Source organism: Myotis daubentonii, chromosome 1 (assembly GCF_963259705.1).
Source record: "Myotis daubentonii chromosome 1, mMyoDau2.1, whole genome shotgun sequence".
NCBI classification, from domain to species: Eukaryota; Metazoa; Chordata; class Mammalia; order Chiroptera; family Vespertilionidae; genus Myotis; species Myotis daubentonii.
The window spans coordinates 233115884-233137713 of NC_081840.1; the positions used below are offsets into that span (position 1 = coordinate 233115884).

Here is a 21830-nt window from a genome sequence, read left to right on the forward strand (position 1 = left end):
GCAGCCATCACAGTGTGCTGCTCTGTGCAGGCTGTCCAGCGCGCCGAGCGCTGTGCCTGGCTGCCTTCTGAACGGCAGGTGATGGCCGTGCCCGGCGGCTTTCACGCAGCGGCCCCGCGCCACTCGGTGCTGTGGTCCCCGTGCCGGTCTGCCCCGCTGCTGATGGGTATGGGGTTTGCAGTCATTACCAACCGCACTGCCCCCTTGAGTGTGTCCCTGGGGCATAAAGCAGGGGCTGCTGGGCGCCGGGGCGCCGGGATGGCACTGCTCAGCTCACTGTTCCAGCGTCTCGCCCGCCAGGGCACACAGGCCTGTCGCTGCGCATCCCCTCCCGCCCTCGGGCTCTATCTATAGCAGACGTTTGGGGAGGGTGTGCTGCCTCGTGACGATTTGGTTTCTATGTTTCTGACAATTAACGAGGTTGGACAGCCTCTCGTGTCACCAGCAGCTGTGAGGAGTTTCTCTTTGGTGAAGGATCTGGCCAAGTTTCCCACCCATTTGTGTACTAAGGGTTTTGCTTTCTCACTGATTAATAGGACGTCTTGATATATTCTGGTTACAAGCTGGGTTCTTACTCTTTCACTCACATGATGGTGTCTTTTGATGACAGACATTCTTAATGTTTAATGTGGTGTAATCTCAGCCCTTTTTCTTTATGACTAGTGCTTTCTGCATCCGTTTAAGAAATCTTTCCTTACTGCAAGCTCATGAAGTATTCTCATGTGTTATATTTTCATTCTCTGTTGCATTTAGGTTTATAAAATACACCTGGAACTTATTTTTCTTTTTATGGACTTTTAAATTAAGAAATAAATTTCAGCCCTAGCTTGTTTGGCTCAGTGGATAGAGCGTCGACCTGTGGACTGAAGGGTCCCAGGTTCGATTCTGGTCAGGGCACATGCCTGGGTTGTGGGCTCGATCCCTTGTGGGGGGCGAGCAGGAGGCAGCCGATCAATGATTCTCTCTCATCATTGATGTTTCTATCCCTCTCCCTTCCTCTCTGAAATCAGTAAAAATATATTTTAAAAAAATAATGAATTAAAGAAAAGAAATAAATTACATATCTGTGAATGGTACAAATCTTTTTTATTTATTGTGATAAAATACACTTAACATAAATTTCTCATTTCAAGTATTTCTAACACCACAGCTCAGTGGTGTTACATACACTCACATGGTGCACAGCCCGCCAGCCATCCCCATAACTGCTTTCATCTGGTGAAATTGAAACTATTCCCATTAAACACTAACTCCCTCTTCCCCCAGAGGGGTCCGTGCGCCCCTGGTAACCACCACCCACTCCCTGTCTCTATAATTGTGACTCTCTAAAGTATTTTGTGTAAGCGGAATCAGTTTGCCCTTTTGTGAATGGCTGATTCACTGCATAGAACATCCTTGAGGTTTATCCACGTTGTACGTGGCAGGGCTTCCTTCCTTTCTGAGGCTGCGTAATACTCCATGGTAGACACGTACGCATTCTCTGTAACCGGACATCAGTCAGTGGCTGCTGTGAACGGGGGGCACGCGGATCCCTTAGAGCCCCTGCTCTCCCCTCTTTGGAGTATGCACCCAGAAACGAGCGGCGAGATCTTGTGGTCATTATGTCTTCAGTTTTCTGAGGAGCTACCGTGCATTTTTCACAGGGAATAAGGGCTCCAGTTTCCCCACACCCTCGCCAGCCCGTGGTCTCTGTTCTTTTATAGCAGCCATCCTAAGCATGTGAGGGGGGTCTCATTGTAGTTTTGATTGTCATTTCACTACTTATTCGTGATGTGAATCTTTTCCTGTGATTATTTGCCATTCGTATATTTTCTTTGGGAAAATGTCTATTCAGCTTTTGCCCATTTTTAATTGGATTGTTTGTTCCTTTTTGTCATTGAGTTTTGAGTTGTCTATGTATTCTGCATACTAATCCTTTATCAGATATATGACTTGGAAATACTTTCTCCCACTCTGTGGGTCGCCTTTTTACTCTGTTGAGAGTATCCTTCGTGCTTCCTACTTTGCCGCGTTCCCAGGATCCCCTTGGTGCAAATCTTGTTGTTGTTTGTTTCTTTATTTTTTCCGTTGGTGCACATCTTGGTGTACAGCTTGATGTCTGTGTCCATACACACCCCCAGTTGCATCCGCAAGAGGCAACCGCTGTTCTGACGTCAGCTGCCATATCTGGCGGGACCCTTCTAGAGCTCCGTGGGTGGGATCGGACAGTGCGCTCTCTTTGTGTCTTTCGCTCAGCACCATGGTCTGAGGTCCGCCTGTTGTTTGTGTGCTGGTGGTTTGTTTCTTTATGTTGCTGAGTGCTACTCCATTGTGTGAATGTGCAACAATGTGTTTATCTACTCTTCTGTGGATAGATCTGAGTTAGTTTTAGGTCTTACTGTTATAGACATTTTTATAAAAATGTGCATTGCAATGTTATTTATACTAGCTAAAAACCAAAACTTACTACAGGGTCAACAGTAGAGGGACGGTTAAACAAGTGGTAACAATAGTGTAGTAGAAATCATGTCACCCTTCAAAGTTATGCTTGCTAACATTTTTTGTGTGGAATAGAAAGTACTTAGAATGTTAAGAGGGAGAAATAAAATGCAAAATTGTCTTGTACAGTAGTCCCCCCTTATCCACAGTTTTGCTTAACACGGTTTCAGTTACCTGAAGTTAATTACGGTTTGAAAATGGGAAATTTCAGAAATAAACTACTCATAAGTTTCAAGTTGCACACTGTTCTGAGGGCTGTGATGAGGTCTTTTGCTGTCCTACTCCGTCCCACCTGGGACATGAATCGCCCTTTGTCCAGCGTGCCCACGCTACATCTAGGCCTGCCTGTCCGTCACTCAGTAGCCGTCTCAGGTACCAGATGGATGGCTGTGGCATCGAGTGCTTGGGTTAAAGTTGCCCTTATTTTACTTAATCATGGCCCCAAAGCACAAGAGTGATGCTGACCGTAGATAAAGCCGGAAAGTGCTTTCCTACGTGAAGAGTGAGGGCAGTGCAGTGATGGGAGAGGACACATCCATAGGACTTTTATGACAGGATGCTGTTATAATTGTTCTGTGTGCTGTTAGTTATTGCTGTGTGCCTGATTTACAAGTTAAACTTCATCATAGGTATGGATGTATAGGAAAAAACATCGTATACGTAGGGCTCAGTGCTCTCCCTGGTCTCAGGCACCCATGGGGTCTCGGAGCATACCCCCCGTGCGTTTATGACAGGGTCTTTGTCATAAATCAGGTCCCTGCGTGGGGGGGTCTTTCCTGGACTCGATTCTGTTCTCATTGGTTTGTCTGTCCTTGTGCTAACATTCCCCTGGCCTATTACTGGAGCTTTACAATATGCATGATATCCTACAGTATGTCATTCTTCCATATGATATTGGCTGTTCTAGGTTCTTTGCATTTTCATATAAAATTCTTCAATTTACTTTTAAAAATACTGCTCGGATTTTTATTCTGTTTCCAATGTGTGTGACAAAGAGTAATATACAGAGTATGTCGAGAACTCCTATCAATAAGAAAAGCCCTGCCCTGACTGGTTTGGCTCAGTGGATAGAGCGTCGGCCTGCGGACTGAAGGGTCCCGGGTTCGATTGTGGTCAAGGGCATGTACCTTGGCTGCGGGTACACCCCCAGTAGGAGGTATGCAGGAGACAGCTGGTCGATGTTCCTCTCTCATCGATGTTTCTAACTCTGTATCCCTTTCCCTTCCTCTCTGTAAAAAATCAATAAAATATATATTTAAAAAAAAGAAAGAAAGAAAAGCCCTGCCCTGGGCGGTTTGACTGAGTGGATAGAGCAGCAGCCCGCAGACTGAAGGGTCACAGGTTTGATTCCGGTCAAGGGCACGTACCTCAGTTGCAGGCTTGATCCCCAGTCCTGGGCTGTTTCTCTCTCTCTCCCCTCCTCTCTTCCACTCTCTCTAATAATCAATAATGGAAAAATATCCTCGGGTGAGGATTAACTAATAAATAAATAAATTAAAATGAGAAAAAATGGTTTAAAGAAAATGGTTGTCACAATTTTTAAAATGAGCTAAATATTTGGAGGGGAAATCTAGTGAAAGACGGACATTTTAACCCCTAGGTCGCGAGGCCAGCACAAGCACATAGCTGAGCGCTACCCAAATTGCTGATCCCCAGAAATGCGAGCAGACACCATGGTGGTGTTTGGGGGTGTTTTGTTATGCGGCAGCAGGAAACCAATACTGCCTGCCCCGGCTTCCTCCCACGAAGGAGCACTTTCAGGGCCCGGTTTCATAGCAGGACCCGGCCTCCAGTGGCTGCTGGCTCCTGCGCGCCCAGCTGCGCTCTGCCTCCGCGCCCGCTCCCCCGCTTGGCCAATGCTTTGTAGTTCTCATGTGTCTCTGCTCTGAGATGTTTGTTTTGTTTTGCCTGAAGCTGTCGGTCTTTTTGTCTCTCTCCGTCTACTCACCCAGCACTGCGTGTGCTTAAACACAGGAGTGTGCGCATGCGCCGTATGAGCGCGAAGCTCACACTCTCGCTCCGTTTTTTGAGATCAAACAATTATGACTGTGCTTTTGTTTCCTAAGTCCTGACTTACTCCTCAGGGGACCCATCGTCTGTCTCTCAATGCTTTGTTCCTTGTTTTTTAAATCATTTGTTTCTTTAACTCTGAGTTTTGGCACCTTTAACTGAGGCCGGTGTTCCTGGGTTCTTTGTTTAGCTGAGATGTTACTTTTTTATGTTATACGTGTCCCGCTCCTAGTTTTTCTGGCCCCTATTTGTAAACTTCTTAGAAATTTCTGCCTAACGGCAATTCTAAAGAATAGAACGTGGACGATATTTCACCAGAATTGGTTGATTTGACTCAGCTCTCTCTTTTCTTTTACAACAATTTTTTGTTAAGTCCTGGCCTTCTTCTACTTTTCTTCTGACCAAGATGGTGAGGGGAACGGGTTTGTAAATGCAGCAGGTCCCGCGGCTCTGCTTGGCCCAGCGCTGTCCCTATCGGCCTCCGTCTCTCCGTGGCTGCCGTCTCTGTGCTTGCTGTGGCTGTGGCCGTGCAGCTGGGCCCGGAGTCCCTGCCATGGGACACGCAGGGGTTTTGATGCTTAGAATGGGATGCTGGCCCCCTTTCTAGTCAGAACGCTGCTGGAGAATTCATTCTTTCCCTCCCTCGTTTTGGTGAATTTTTTTTTTTTACTGATTTTGCTTCTTTCCGTTTGTTTCCTTAGGTTTAGAGGGATCCTGTGAGCCTGGGTATCCCACCATGAGTCAAAATATGTATTTTTAGTGTCAAAAATATGTGTTTGTATCCTTATAAGGGCTTTTGTTGGGAACTGTTTGGTGAACAAATCAGATCATCTTAAACTGCTAATGAGATTGTGTTTATCACGTTCACAGTCTCGTCTCAAGGAACTGGAGCAAGAAGCCCACTTTGTGGCAGGAGAGCAGTTCCTCATAACCAGCAGCGCTCAGCTTCGAGAGGTACAGCTGCGGCTGGTTCTTTCATAAATAAACTTCCTACTCGGGGGAAGGGGGATGTATCCTGAACTTATATGTAAGTTCATGTTCTCTCGCATTGAGAGTCATTCCTTAAGAGCAGCGGTTCTCAACCTGTGGGTCGCGACCCCTTTGGCGGTCGAACGACCCTTTCACAGGGGTCGCCTAAGACCATCCTGCAGATCAGATATTGACATGGCGATTCATAGCAGTAGCAACATTACAGTGATGAAGTAGCAACGAAAATAATTTTATGGTTGGGTCACCACATGAGGAACCGTATTTAAAGGGCCAGAAGGTTGAGAACCACTGCTTTAGAGCCTGTAAGCCCAAGAAAAGCAGCAAATCAGACTCCCGGCATTCTGCGGCCGTGTCGCGGCGGCTCTGGCCGTGGCTGCGGCCTGCCGTGCGATGCTGGCCCCGCACACCGGGCCCTCACTGCGTGTCATCTTCTGTTGAAGGTCCTCTTTGGCAAGCTGAAGCTGCACCTGCTGAGCCCCACGGAGACGCTTCCCAAGACGGGGCTGCGGGGCCCCCTGTCCACATCCGAAGTCGTGGTAAGGCTCCAAACCACCCCTTCTCCGAAACAAGAGCACGTCTGCGCCCCGTGGGCTCACTCCCAGCCCGCCCGCTGCCTGTGGCGGGACGGCCAGCGCCAGGCCGAGCGGTGGCGGTGGTCACGCTCCCGCCCAAGGGTGTTGCCTTCGACTTACGGACCCAGGAGCAAGGGGCGGCGGGCCAGTTTCCAGAGCACACCATTGGCTTGATTCCCCTGCAGGACAGTCGGTAGAAGTTTGCTCTGAAAACCAAGTTCTTGGCCCAGGCCAGGCCCCCGTTTCCCTGCCCACAGGAGCCTGGAGACGGGAGGTCCTCCGTCCTCTCCTCCTGCCACATTCATTTCAGGAAATCTTAGCCGCCCTTCTCGGGAGGAATACAGTTCTGTACATTTTAAATGGTTTTTTACTGAATTTATTGGGGTGGCGTTGGTTAATAACATTATATAGCTTTCAGGGGTACAGTTTCCTAATGCGTCACCTGTTACTGCACTGCGTTCACCACCCAAGTCAGGTCTCCTTCCGTCACCATTGACCCCCCTTCCCTCTGTTACCTCCCCCACTCCCTTCCCTCGCTCATCACCACACTGTTGTCTGTGGCTGTGAGTTTTGTTTTGGGCTTAATCCCTTTACCTTTTTCACTCAGACCCCAACCCCTCTCCGCTCTGTCAACCATCAGTCTGTTCTCTGTGTCTATGAGTCTGTTTCTATTTTGTTATTTTATTTTATTCATTAGTTATTTTATTCCACATATAAATGAGATCATATGGTACTTTTCTGTCTCTAACTGGCTTATTTCCCTCAGCATAATGCTCTCCAGGTTCATCCATGCTGTTGCAAAGGGTAAGATTTCCTTGGTGGTTATTTTTTTTTACGGCTGAGTAGTATTCCATTGTGTAAATGAACCACAGCTTTTTTATCCACTCATCTACTGATGGACACTTGGGCTGCTTCCATAGCTTGGCTATCTATCTATCTATATATCTATACTAATAAAATGGTAATATGCTAATTAGACTGGACATCTTTCAGACATCCGTCCGGACATCCTTCTGGACAAAGCCACGGTGGTGGGGGCCAAGGCAGAGGCCGTTACAGGCAATCAGGCTGGCAGGGAAGGGCACTGAGGGGCAACCAGGCAGGCAGGGGAGGGCAGTTAGGGGTTACCAGGCTGGCAGGGGAGGGCAGTTAGGGGCGATCAGGTTGGCAGGCAGAGGCAGTTAGGGGTAATCAGGCAGGGGAGCAGTTAGGGGCGATCCAGCTGGGAGGAGAGCAGTTAGGGGTGATCAGGCCGGCAGGCAGAGAGGTTAGGGGCAATCAGGCAGAGGTGGTTAGGGGCAATCAGGCAGGCAGGGAAGCAGTTAGGGGCATCAGGCAGGCATGCAGAGTGGTTAGGGGCGATCAGGCAGGAAGGCAGGTGAGTGGTTAGGAGCCAACAGTCCCAGATTGCGGGAGGGGTCCCGGATTGGAGATGGTGCAGGCCAGGCTGAGGGACCCCTCCCGTACACGAATTTCATGCACCTGGCCTCTAGTCAACACTAATAAAAGAGAAAAATGGTAATTGGCGTACGACGATACCCTTTTCATTGGCTAATCAGAGCTATATGCAAATTAACTGCCAACTATGATTGGCAGTTAACTGCCAACAAGATGGCGGTTAATTTGCATATGTAGGCACAATGCAGGGAAGCGAAAGGGAAAGTAGGAAGAAGCCCCCTGCCACTTACAGTGATCGGAAACCCAGGGGGGAGCTAAGAGCTGGGGGGCAGGGCAAAGGCGGCCTTGGGGCCGCCTTTGCCCTGCCCCCCAGCCATGATCGGAGAATCAGGCGCCTTTGCCGCCCTGGCCAGTGATAGCAGGAAGTAGGGGTGGAGCCAGCGATGGGAGCTGGACACGGTCGAAGCTGGCAGTCCCGGGAGCTAGGGGTCCCTTGCCTGGGCCTAAAGCGGAGCCCACGATCGCGGGGCCGCAGCAGCTGCGGGTCCCCGCTGCCCGAGCTGGACGCCTCAGCCAGAGGCGTCCTGCAGGGGCAGGGGCAGAGCCCGCGCTATCGCGACGCCCCCCGCTGCCACTGCAGGTCCCCGCTGCCCGAGCCGGATGCCTAGGCCAGAGGCGTTAGGCCTGGGCAGGGGTGGAGCCTGCAACCGCGGGGACCTGGGGGTCCCCTGCCCAGGCCTGACACCTCTGCCGGAGGCCTCAGGCCTGGTCAAGGGGCCAATCCGGTGATTGGTGATCGGAGGGTGATGAGGGTCCACTCCTCTGGCCAAGGCATCAGGCCTGGGCGGGGGGCGGAGCTGGGGATTGGGGGGATATGATGGTCCCCTTGCCCAGGCCTGAAGCCTGGGTCAGAGGTGTCAGGCTTGGGCGGGGGGTGGAGCAAGCGATCAGAGGGAGATGGGGGTCCCCTGCCCAGGCATGATTCCTGGGCCAGAGGCCTCAGACCTGGGCGGGGGCCAGAGCCAGTGATTGGAGGGAGATGGGGGTCCCCTGTCCAAGCCTGACACCTCTGGCGGAGGCGTCAGGCCTGGACAAGGGGCCGATCAGGTGATCAGAGGGTGATGGGGGTCTACGCCTCTGGCTGAGGCATCAGGCCTGGGCAAGGGGCAGAGCCAGCAATCGGAGGGGTCTGGGGGTCCCCTGCCCAGGCCTGATGCCTGGGCCAGAGGTATCAGGCCTGGGCTGGGGGCAGAACCAGTGATGGGGGGAAATGAGGGTCCCCTGCCCAGGCCTGACACCTCTGTCAGAGGCGTCAGGCCTGGGCAAGGGGCCGATCCTGCGATTGGAGGGTGATGGGGGTCAACGCCTGAGGGCTCCCAGTATGTGAGAGGGGGCAGCCTGGGCTGAGGGACACTCCCCCCCCCCACACACACACCCAGTGCACGAATTTCGTGCACCGGGCCCCTAGTATATATATAAAAGGCTTCCCTCCGACCGGTAGCTATGATAAGCACTGGCCACCAGGGGCAGGCGCTCAACGTAGGAGCTGCCATGACATGCACTGGCCCCAACAAACCAACACTCAGCTTCCCCCAAGAGGGACACAGGCTCTGCCACCACCCTGGAGCAGCACCTCACCAAATCGCAGCCAGTGTTGCCAAGACCCCATGGCGCAAAATGCGGCCCACAGCCCAGTCCAGCCCGGAAATGGTCACTGTGAGCGCGGGGTAATGACGTCACGTAGCAACGCCTGGCTTCCTCTCCCTAGCAACTAGCCTCCTTGGAGTTTCTTCAGCCCAGGAACCCGACTTGCATCATAGCCAGGTGCAAACATTTTACAGTTCAACCAAATGTTTATGAAGCGTTTTCCTGTGCCTCATCTCATTTGATCCTCACAGAAGTCCTGGAGCAGGTAGATAGGAGACTCGGTAGAATCCTATTTTCTTTTTATTAGCCAAAAAACGGAGATTTAGAAAGCTTAGAAACTTGACCCGGCTGAAAAGAAGTAAGAAATGGTGAACCCTGAAAATTACTTCTGGTTTTCTCACTGCACAGAATATAGTCAAACACTACTGCAGTTAAATATTTTACCCTTTGTTCTCCCTGCGTGATCTACAATAATAATCTGCTTCGTGTTGATATTTACTGTTGTGTTGCTGATAATTACCTGAAAGAGAAGTTGGGGTGCTTTATTGGGCTGGAAAAAGTTTAGCTAAATCAGAAAGCAGGTCTAACTAAGCAAGTTTATTCTATATCTATAAAAGGCTAAGTTGACTCACGCATGCGTGATACATATAAAGCTCTCGCTGGCGCCAATTGCACGCGTGTGTTTCGATCTGTCATTGTCGATTGTGAATTTGGTTGACACTTCTATTATAGAGAAAGGGCAAATAACCCTATTAAAATATTTCTTCTAATTAATTTCCTTTCAATGTGCACGAATCCGTGCACCAGGACACTAGTTGCAATAAACATAAGGGTGCATATATTTTTTCAAATTAGTGTTTAGGGTTTCTTCAGGAATATTCCCAGAAGTGGAATTGCTGGGTCATAAGACAGTTCCATTTTTATTTGTTATTTTTATTGATTTCAGAGAGGAAGGGAGAGGGGGAGAGAGAGAGAGAGAGAGAGAGAGAGAGAGAGAGAGAGAGAAGCATCAATGATGAGAGAGAATTATTGATCGGCTGCTTCCAGCACGCCCCACACTGCAGACTGAGCCTGCAACCCGGGCCTGTGCCCTGACCGGGAATCAAACTGTGACCTCCTGGTTCATAGGTCGATGCTCAAACATTGAGCCACGCTGGCTGGGCAAGACAGTTCCATTTTTGAAAGACAAGGAGTAGCTTAGTTGGTTGGGATGTTGGCCTGATACACCAGGGTTGCGGGTTCAGTCCCTGGTCAGGGCACATACAACAATCAACCAAGGAATATGTAAGTGAGTGGAACAACAAATTGATGTTTCTATCTCCCTCTCTAAAATCAATCAATCAATAAAAACCAAAGGCAGGGAGTGGTGCGGCTCTACTCTAGGAAAGTGGTGGATTATAGACAGATGTTTACAATCCAGTAGGCGGCAGCGCAGAGCTGAGGGCAGTGATAGTGCGTGCGTGTCCCTCTGCTGGGACCCTCTGCGGAGGCCAGCAGTGCTCGCTGGGCCGGGTCCAGCCTTTGGCTTGGCAGCAGGGGAGGCTGTGCTTCTAGAGCCCTCCGTGCATATCGCCTCTCCATCATTTCACTGTCTGCTCATCTCACCTGGCGGTCCCCTCGCTTGCTGACTGTCCTACACCTGGCCCTTGGGGGCTCGGGTGGCCGTTGTCGAGTGAGCCAGGGACTGCGTGGAGCCTGGTTCCCCTGCAGGGACCTGGATTCGTGCTCTTCCACATGCCTTCCTGTCCTTCTCCGTGTCCTTGGGAAGCAAGGGCAGTGGCACCAGCCCCGCCACCTGCACAGCCTGGGCCACGTTGCTTGACTGCTTTGTGCCTCAGTTTCCTGATCTGTAGCAGGAGGACTATAATAGTAACGTCCCTGCTAGAATCTTGTGAGGATTCTGCAACTTTGTGTGTGTGTGTGTGGGGGGGGGGGGAGGGGCGGACAGTATTTAGGACCATGCCTGACATAAGCTCTCAAAAACCAATAAGTATTGGCTATTTTTATGAGTTTATTCATCCAAAAACTGGGAATCATCTTTGATTTTCTTTCAGCCTCACCTGCAGCAAGTCTTAAAGTCCCTACGTGCAAAGTATGTCTTGAGTTTGCCTCCCTCCCTCCACCTTCACCATCAGCCCCTTCCCCTTCCACTCAGGCTCCTCCAGAGCTCCCTGCGCAGCCACTCCCGCCCGCTGTCTCGCGCCTGCGGTTATTCATCACACACGGCAGCGAGGTCTGGGAAGGTGTTACAGAACCATGTCACGCCCTGGGTGGATGGCTCAATTGCTTAGAACATCGTCCCATACACTAAAGGCTGTGGGTCCAATCCCGTCGGGGCACGTGCGGAAGGCAGCTGATTGAAGTTTCTCTCTCACCTCGATGTTTCTCTCTTGCATCTTTGCTTTCTCTCTAAAATCAATAAACAAATCCTTCAGTGAAGGTTAAAAAAAGAAAAGAAAGCCTGGCCAGTGTGGCTCAATGGTTGAGCCTTGATCTACGAACCAGGAGGTCCCTAGTTTGATTCCTGGTCAGGGCACATGCCCAGGTTGCGGGCTCCATCCCCAGTGGGGCGTGTGCAGGAGGCAGCTGATCAGTGATTCTCTCTCATCATTGATGTTTCTCTCCCTCTCCCTCCCTCTCTGAAATCAATAAAAATACATTTTATTTAAAAAAAAAAAAAAGGAGAGAGAGAGAAACCATGTCACTCCTGTGATGTGAACTTCCAGTGGCTTTCTGTGACACTTAGAATAAAACCCAAGCTCTCGAGCGTGGCCCCCACCTGTGGGCCTGGCGCTGCCCCTCCTCTGGCCTCGCTCCATCCCCACGCCGGGCTCCCCCCACCCCCTCCCAAGCACGCCTGCTGCCCAGGTGTCTGCACAGCCCTGGCCTCCCCCGGAGACTCTTCCCCAGGTTCCACACACCTGGCTGCACGCTGCTCGCTTCAGCACTGCTCTCAGAACCTCTCTGGTCACACAGCACAGCGAGGCCCATTACAGCCCATTTCTTCACCTTCATTTCCTTTCTGTCTTCCTTTCCGTTTTAAATTGCTGACATGTTACAGCTGTCTCCCTCCACGCCCGCCCGCCTCCCCCCCCCACCCAGCCCCCCCTTCTCCCCCAGGTCTTCACGCCCCATCCTTCATTTCCCTACACACACTCACCATTTCCCATGGCTCCCTTAGTTGCCTGCCTGCTTATTCCACTAGGATGTGGGCGGCCCAGAGCCCAGCCTCCGCCGGCTGGTTCACTCCATCCCCGCACCAGGCAGCCCGGAGCTGGCACCTGGTGCCGAGCTGGTGGCTGTGGTTTGTTTGTGGAGCCGGCAGCAGGGGTGGGACCCACTGCGAGACCCTCCTGGTGGCTGAGAGGGAGGGGCAGCGAGCCCAGTTCCAGCAGTGGTGGCGCCTGGGGAGGCAGCACCTGCGCGGGGTCCTGGGTGGATTCATTCTCCGTCTGGCACCAGCTGGCAGGGCCACCCTTCCCTGCGCTGCCTGTGCTGCTCCGAGACAGCCCACAGCGGAAGGAGGGGAAGGAGCTCCTCCCGTGTAGGGTGCTTTGTGGACGGAGTTAAGACGGTGGCCTTAATTTCCCCAGAACGTGAGTGCCCTCAGTCATAGTGGCCTTACTCTATTTTCCTGGACCAGTCATGCTAGTCTGTGCATGAAAAGAGATGAGTGTTTTGCCCTGGCTGGCTTGACTCAGTAGTTAGAGAGAGCATTGGCCCTTGAACCAAAGGGTCTCCAGTTCGATTCCTGGTCAAGGGCACGTTCCTGGGTTGCAGGCTTGATCCCCGTTCGTCCAGGAGCATGCGGGAGGCAACCAATCGATGCGTCTCTCACATCGATGTTTCCCTCTCTCTCTCTACCCCCTCCTTCCTCCCCTCCACTCTCTCTAAAAAAAATCAATGGGAAAATATCCTTGGGTGAGGACTAACAAAGACAAACAACAAAAAATGATGAACGTTTACTAGGCAACCCATGCACATGGTTCTAAATTCAAAATTAAGCCTCCTCTCCACTTCCCTTCCCTCCCTTAGCCCGCAGGTAATGGGCAGCCTGGGAGGTTCGAGCACAGCGCAGCTGGGATCACAGGTACGGTTTTATCAGACTTTACCTTTAGCTCAGTTTTAGGGCCACAGCAAAATCCAGCAGAAGGTACAGAGACGTCTCATACCCCCCCTCCTCCCCTCACACACAGAGCCTCCCCCACTACCGACACCCCCACCAGAGGGTCCACTTGTTGCAGGCATGGAACCTAGACTGACTCGACCTCATCACCCAGAGGGCACAGCGTGCAGAGGGCTCGCCGTGGTGCTGTGCGCCCCGGGGGTCCGGACAAGTGTGTAATGGCATTATCCATCCTCACACTCACACAGCGCTTTCATGCCCTGGAGATCCTCTGTGCTTCGCCTGTTCCTCCCTCCAGCCCCTGATCCGTTCACTGTCCCCATCGTGCCGTCTTCCTGAGACTGTCATATACTTGGGATCACACAGTGTGGGGCCTTCTCAGATGGTCTGTCACTTAGTCATGGGCACTGAAGGTTCCTCCACGTCTGTTCCTGGCTCGATCGCTCATTTCTCTTCAGTCTGAGCACTCTTCCTTGTCTGGGCGTAGCAGCTGCTTTTTCCCATCGTCTACGGAGGGACATCTGGGCTGCCTCCAGCCTTTGGCAATAAAGCTTTTAAACATCGGTGTGCAGGGTTTGGTGTGGACGTAAGTTTCCACCTCCTTTGGGTAAATACCAAGGAGTGGGGTGGCTGGATTGTATGGCAAGGGGACGTTTAGTTTTGTAAGAAACCCTCACTGTCCTCCAAAGTCACAGCACCGTCTCCTACTGAGCAGCACAGTGCGGCCCTGCGGCCCCGTCCCGCCGGCACTGACACGGGTCTGAGAGGCCCATGGTGCGTTGTGTCGCTGGTGGCGCACGAGGCGGCTCCTGATGGGCTGTCGCTGTGTGTGGGGACCCATGTCTCCACCGTCCGCGTGATGGCCGTGAGGATGGGCAGAGCAGTGGATTTTCAGAGCGTTTTCAGGACAGAAAGAAACATCCATGAGTGTGAGCAAAAGCCAGGAATGTGGGGTGACCCCTGGCTTCCTTAGTTCTGCACCTGAGCAGAGATGGCCACCACTCAGGGGAGACTGGGAGCGGAGCGGTTTTAGGTGGGGGGGGGGGAGTAAAGGGCCCCGTGTTGGACATGTTAAGACAGACGTGTTCATGAGCCATTGGCACAGAGTTGTCGCACCACAGCTGAGACACGTGCGCGGAGGCAGTCAGCCGATCTGGATTGACGTCGCCGGTCCTCCTGCCGCACAGGAGCTTTGCAGAAACCCCTGTCCCGGCCACGACCAAGCCGTGGAGTCGGAGCCTGCGGCAGGCGGCCGGTCACGAAGCGCTGCTGACGCTAAGCAGCAGCATTGATAACCAGGGACCTGCACTCAGAAATGCCCGTGAGGCCCTGACCAGTTTGGCTCAGTGGATGGAGGGTCGGCCTGCAGACTGAAGGGTCCCAGGTTCGATTCCAGTCAAGGGCATGTACCTTGGTTGCGGGCACATCCCCAGTGGGGGGCGTGCAGGAGGCAGCTGATCGATGTTTCTAACTCTCTATCCCTCTCCCTTCCTCTCTGTAAAAAGTCTATAAAATATATATTTTTTAAAAAGAAATGCCCGTGAGGAGCGGGAGAGAGGAGGTGCCAACAGGTGGCCGCAGGGAGAGGGGATGAGAAGAGTGTGGGGCCAGGAGCCAGCGGGAGTGTTTGATGGAGCCCACGGAGCAGCAGGCGCTGTGGCCTCTGCCGGGATCATTGACCAACTCCGGTCCGGCGTTATCCAGGTTAGGAGATCAAACACTTCATTCTTTTCAGCGTTCTCGGGGCCTCTTATCGATGCGCAGGCAGACTGCGCTCAGAAAGCTCTCTTGTGAGTCAGGCATCAGGGCGAGGAGAGCGAGTTGATCGGAAGCAGTGTTTTTGGCTGAGTATTTTCATCTCCCTGACGAGTAGCTTTTTAAGAAAAGGGCAGCTGGGAGATACTGAGTCGGGACCCTCCCCAGCAGTGCCAGCTCTCGGGCCGGGACTGTTCATGTCCCCGCCCTCAGTCTTCCTGCAGACACACACTTCCGGGCCCACACACTACAGTAGAGTCAGAGCACCAGTCTCCAGACTAGTTCACAGATTCAAAATAATCCTCATGATGCCCGGGCAGACGGTTTTTGTAGAAATCGGCAAGCTGATTCCCAGATTTAAAGAAAAATGCAAAAACTAAGAACCGAGGTAATCTTGGAAGATAAAGCACTATTGGAAGATTGAGTCTGTTGGGTGCAAGACTAACCACATAGCAATGGAAATTGCCAGGAATTCGTGATCCGTACAGTGTGGTGTCGATTCAAGGGTAAAGGAACAGACCGAGGGCGGGTGGAGAAGCCCCAAGCAGGCGCCCCTGGGCGTGTGAAACCCCTGACCTCAGAAGCTGCGCTGCAAAGCCCTGAGCAGGAGGTTGGCAATGTAAATGATCAGGCACCAGTGCCTCTGGGCCCTACTTCCCATCCTCCACGGAAAGAAATGCCAAGTGAAGGTGCACCCACACGTACAAGGCACAGCAGTGAAGGCTGTGGAGATACCATAGAGAACAGCGTCAAGACCTGATGTAGGAGACAGTCTGGACAGGACACAGTCTGGACAGGACACAAAAGAAGGAGGTCGACACATTGGACGACAGTGGAATGAAGACCCTCTTTTCAGGAAGAGACGCCACTAACCAAGAGGAAGGGCGAGCCTCACAGGAGAAGACGCTTCCAGTTCATAGGAAAGAGCCCGTCCAGGCAGCGGGTGCCCACGGTCCAGGAGGAACAGGCACAGCGGTGTCCCCGTGGGCTGAGGCCACGCACAGGACCCTGGCCGAAGAGGTGCAGTCGGTAAACACCGCGTGCTGTTCGGCCGTCTCGGTCACCGGGGCGTACGCACCAGCAGCCCAGTGAGACATCGCTCACGTCACCAGGACGGCGGGGATGAGGACAGGGCAACACGCGTTACCCGAGACGCGGGCACGGGCTCCCGGGTGTGATGAACTGCTGGACGGTCCCCGCTGCAGGTGGCCCAGCGCCCGGCGACCTCACGCCTCCTCACGTGTGCATCCAACAGCCGCGGACGTCGTTCCCGACACTGCACCATGTGCCACCGCGGCCTGATGTGGGGAAACCACATGTCCATCCGTGGTGGAGGGAGAAGTAGTTGACCTGCGTTCAAACAATCAGCATTACACGTTCACGGCATCATCTTCCCACGGCAGCATGGTGAGCCATAAGCCATCACGCTGACCACAGAAGCCACACACACAGAGAACCTGCCCTGTTGCACTGACATGAAGTTCAAAACCTGGGAACAGTAGAGGCCAGGCCGGTGGGGGCAGGGGCCTGAGTGTTCCCTCTGGGCGAGCCCAGGCGTGTTCACTTTGTGATACTTCAACAAATCGTGTTCTTATGAGCTTGTACTCTGCTGTATATTTTTGACTTTTTATATTTTGACTTTTTAAAATTAATTTGAAAATCCTTAATCATGTTCCGATGTTGCCTCCCTGACTTCATGCCCAGCTCCCTGCGATTCAGGTGTTGGGTGTTCTGAACGATCACGTTACACGTTTGTAGGCATTTTCCCAGTTTTCTCTGCCATGAGGAAGAATCGCTGATTGGCTGCCTCCTGCACACCCTCACTGGGCATGGAGCCTGCAACCCAGGCATATGCCTTCGACCGGAATCGAACCCGGGACCCTTCAGTCCGCAGGCTGACGCTCTATCCACTGAGCCAAACCAGCCAGGGCTGCCATGTGATATTTTTAAAATAATTTTTAAAAATCGATTTTTAGAGAGAGGAAGGGAGAGAGAGAGAATGAGAGAGACATTGATGTGAGAGAGAAGCATCGATCCGCTGCCTCCCGTTCGCAGCTGGACCAGGATAGACCCGATTTGTGCCCAGACCCGGAATCACCGCCGCCTTTTGGTGCCGGGACGACACTCCAGGCAGCTGAGCCACACCCGCCAGGTGGTGTCTTACGCGCCCTGGCTGTGGAGTCGCTCGTGGACACCTCGTCCCGCTCGCGAAGTGCCCTTAGCGCCGCGAGGACAGATTTGTGAGGGATGGAGGCCGGGCGCCTGCTCAGCTGACTTGCTTATGCATCTTCATTTTGGAAAACATGCTCAATGGAGACCGTTTTCTTTAGGACTTTCTCCGGCTGAAAGTAAGTGTCTGGAATGTTAAGCTTCCATGAATGACTCTGTTAATAATATTTACTCTCATTTTTCAGTTAACTGCTCTGCAAGCCCTCCATCCATTACCCAAGATCATTTTGGAATACAGGCAGGTAAGTTAATTTCTTAATAAGTTGGTGACGAAGGGGAAGCTTATGGCACCGGCTCTGTTGATGGAAATCCAGTCGCTGAGGCAGCCCGACGAGGCCCTGAAGGGAATGGAGTCGTTCAAGTTGACCCGTGTTCGCACGGCTCGCTGGCACCCCGATGTGGTGTCACCCCGCCTACGGTCAGCCCCTCTCAGCATTGAGGGGCTGGCGAGCACTCGGAAGGAAGGAGTTGGTGCGTCTGTGACAGTGTGACGTGCCCTCCGTCTGTACCGTGTGTGGAAGCCGCCTCCGTGCCCGGGGCAGGCCCGGTGCGTGGCTCCGCGCGGCGTTCTACCGTCTGCGTTCCTGTCCACTGGTCACTGACACGCCCCTCCCTTCCAGCTGCCCTGCTTCTCTGCTCCTGCACCTGCCGGCAGTTCTGTTGTCCTTGAACCACATGTAGCACTCACATTGCTAGTATCATGGGGATTTTTTGTGTTATTTTTTAATAGATTTTTATTGATTTCAGAGAGGAAGAGAGAGAGAGAGAGAGAGAGAGAGAGAGAGAGAAACATCAATGATGAGAGAGAATCATTGGTCGGTGGCCCCCTGCACACCCCTGGCCCATAGTTCAGTGCTCAACCGCTGAGCCACACCCACCAGGCAGTACCATCAGTTTTTTTACTTACTGAGCCCATGGCCTGCTCTCTGCCAGGGCTGGGCAGCTGCTAGAGAGCAGGGGGTCGCAATTGCCCTTGTCCTTGAAGTAATGGAAGGACTGAAGGAGGACTGAGAGGGGCACCACGGGGCACGGGGTGACGGGCAGGAGCGCACCTGATCCTCATCACTTTCCTGTGAGAGCATGGCTCCAGAATAACAAATACCTATAGGAAGGGGGGTGACCCCTTCTCAGCGGGTCGCTGTGGTTTAATTCTGGCCACAAGGCCACTCCGGGGTCCTGGGTCGTCTTGGTGACACGCGGCGCTGACGCTCGCTCCCGTCAACAAAGAAGGTGCCGCTTCTTGTCTCCATAACAGGTTCACAAGATCAAGTCGACCTTTGTGGACGGGCTGCTCGCCTGCGTGAAAGAGGTACCGGGGCTGAAGCGTGAGGAATGTGGGTGCCTGTGAGTTCAGACAGCGTGGAAGCTCTTAGAGTTGGGTTGATGGTGAAATCCTATATAATAAAAGGCTAATATGCAAATCGACCGAACGAAGGAATGACTGGTCGCTATGATGCGCACTGACCACCGGGGGAAGATGCTCGATACAGGAGCTGCCCCCTAGTGGTCAGTGCGCCAGAAGCCGGGCTCATGGCTGGCGAGTGCAGTGGCGGTGGTGGGAGCCTCTCCTGCCTCCGTGGCAGCGCTAGGGATGTCCGACTGTGAGAAGGTGCAGGCCGGGCTGAGGGACAACACCCCCCCCCCCCCGCACGAATTTCATGCACTGGGCCTCTAGTAGTCTGATAAACTGGAGTGTGAGCCGCGATTGTGCTGGGACTCAGGCCTCTTTAGGAGGTGCCGTACCCAGGAGTGGGGCCCAGGAGGCCCGGCTGCCAACCCCACGCCCTCCCACGTGTGGCTGCAGCTCCCTTCGTGGTCACTTCCAGGAGTCTGCACTCAGAGATATCCTGTCACTCGTCTGAGGCCACACAGCTTGTGCGGGATGCACAGCCCCCCTCGGGCCCGCCTTGAGCCCCTCGGCCCTCTCCCCACGCACAGGGTTCTTAAGTGACTCGGAGACCCGCGGTCCTGCTGCAGTTTCCCGTGGGTGAGGGGACATCTTGACCACAGCCGGCAGCGTCTGACCCCAGGAGTCGGGCGGGGTAGGGCCTCTGGAGGAACAGGGAGTGCTGTCTGCAGGGGAGGCGCTGAAGGGCGCAGCGCGCTCTCGACTTCACGTGGCATAGCCAGGGCTCACCCCGATTCCTTCTGGTAAAGGGCGCCATCTCCTCCACGTGGAACCAGACGGGGACAGTGACCGGAAGGCTCTCCGCCAAGCACCCGGTAGGTTAGCTCCTTGCCAGACACCAGTTTCTGTTTCTAAGAGGGGCCCCCAGGATGACAGAGTGGTTGTGTTTACCGCACCCCCATACGCTTAGAGCGGATTTTCTCCTGTTTATTCACTCCGCTAATGTTTATTTAGCACCTGCTAGGTGTTGGGAACGTAGTGGGGGACAAGACACGTGGTCGTTCTGTCGTGAAGTGTTGCGCTAGTGAGAGGCTCTCCCGCCCAGAGAGTCATTCTCTCGGACACGGACACCCCGTCCCACCCCTTCGTCTTCAGGTTTGGACTGACCAGGTGGCTCCCGGTTCCCAGGACCTGGCTGCCGTGGCTGATGCTCTGAGGCCCCGCCACCTTGTGGTGCAAGGCTGCCTCTGAGGATTTGGGATGCAGGCTTAGTAGCACTGAAAGCAATTCGCTGTTTAAATGGCTTTATGTTTGTGAATTACAGACAGCTCGTTACTGATTTCTCATGACAGGAAGTTCCTTAGGTACAGAAAAGAATGTAGAAAACCTAACGAAAGCCCCTCGCGTTCCAGCCGCAGTTAGCTGTGCTGCCATTTGGTGTCTGTCCTTCCAGAATCTTTGCTAAGCACATGTATTTATAAAATGCAACTTTTCTACAGAAAGAAAACTATGCTTTGCCCTCGCCAGCTTGGCTCAGTGGATAGAGCGTCAGCCTGAGGACCAAAGGGCCCCGGGTTAGATTCCGGGCAAGGACACATACCTGGGTTGCAGGCTCCTCCTCAGCCCAGGCCCTAGTTGAGGCTCGTGCAGGAGGCAACCAATTGGTATTTCTCTCACATCAGTGTTTCTCTCTGTCTTTCCCCCTCTCTTCCACTTGCTCTAAAAATAATAATAACAATAAATAAATAAAAAATAAAACTATGCTTTTATTTTATGCCTTTTCATTTTATTTAAGAAGTCTTGATATTATATACCAATATTTACCTGGATCTATATTTAAATTTAAATAATTGAATTATTTAAGAATATATCAATTAAATATGTGAATTATTTCGATATACACTATAACATCACTGGGTTGCTCATTGGTTGAGCGTTGACCTATGAACCAGGAGGTCACAGTTTGATTCCCGGTCAGGGCACATGCCCGGTTGTGGGCTTGATCCTGGTGTAGGGCGTTCAGGAGGCGGCCGATCCATGATTCTCTCTCATCATTGGTGTTTCTCTCTCCCTCCCTCCCTCTCTGAAACCAATAGAATAAATAAATATGCAGGATAGAATGTGTCCACATGAGTATATGTTCATGGTGAAGGAGCTCAAGGGAGTGGGGGTTTACAAAGTGGAGAGCGTGAGCCCTTCCCTCCTTCCCTTCGTCGTGCACGTGTCTGTCCCACGGGTCCCTCGGTGCCCGGTCTGGACTGCACCCTGCCAGGCCAGCACCTGGGCCAGGGTAGGCCGACCCTAGGTGCTGCCGGGGCAGTGGCTGTGGGTGCAGGACGCCCTCTGAGGACCTCGAGCCCATTCTTGAAGGGACTTGCTTTGGACATCCCACTTCAGATAGCTCTTCTGAGTCTTTATCCCGCAGACTGGGACCAGCGCTAGCTCTGGTACTGACACTAACGCCAATTCTCGCTCTACTACGACCTCCTCTGGCAGGGGCTGCGTCCGTCTGCCCTTCAGGCAGCCTCTCGGCCTGCTAAGCCCGCGCACCTTTTTCTCGGTGGATGCCACATCTCACCGAGGAGTCACCCAGGAACTCTCCTGGGAAAGCTGACTTTTTGTTACTATTATAAATTGTTTCTATCCCACGTGTTCAATGCTGCTATATAGATATGCAATTGATTTTTTAATGTTTCTGTTGTTTTTAACTATATTTTTATTGATTTGGGGGAGGGAGAGAGAGATGGAAACATCAATGATGAGAGAATCATTGATCGGCTGCCTCCTTCCTGCACGCCCCCCATGGGGATCGAGCCTGCCACCCAGGTAGGTGCCCTGATGGAGAATTGAACTAGGGACCTTTGGGTTCCTGGGTGGATGCTCAACCACTGAGCCACACTGGCTGGGCTACAATTGATTTTTATATTTTGATTTTGCATCCTGCAACCTTAGTTCTAATAACTTTTTTGCCGATCCCATCTGGTTTTCTATATAGATTATCGTTTCATATATAAAGAAAGCTTTAGTTCTTCCTTTCCAATATGGATTCCTTTTATTTCTATTTCTTGCCTGATTATACTAACCAGAACACTGTACCATGTTGAATAGAAATGGTGAGAGCAGGCCTCTCGTCTTGTTGCTGATGTTGGAGGAAAACACTCGGTTTCATTGGTGAGAATGCTGTAGCAGGTTTTACATAAGTACCCTAACCACTTTCAGAACGTTCTCTTCAAATAACAATTGGCTGAGTTTTTATCTAGAAATTGGATTTTGTAAA

At 52.4% G+C, this 21830-nt stretch overlaps 1 protein-coding gene across 1 annotated transcript in view; it reads left to right on the forward strand.

Annotated features, from left to right (window-relative positions):
• POLN (DNA polymerase nu) overlaps positions 1-21830 on the forward strand; it is a 94720-nt gene that overhangs the window by 38452 nt on the left and 34438 nt on the right. Inside the window, exons 10-14 of the mRNA XM_059677374.1 lie at positions 5359-5442; positions 5919-6014; positions 17391-17447; positions 18461-18514; positions 19363-19428. Of these exons, the coding sequence (XP_059533357.1) occupies positions 5359-5442; positions 5919-6014; positions 17391-17447; positions 18461-18514; positions 19363-19428 (357 nt within the window). The remainder of the gene's footprint in view (positions 1-5358; positions 5443-5918; positions 6015-17390; positions 17448-18460; positions 18515-19362; positions 19429-21830) is intronic.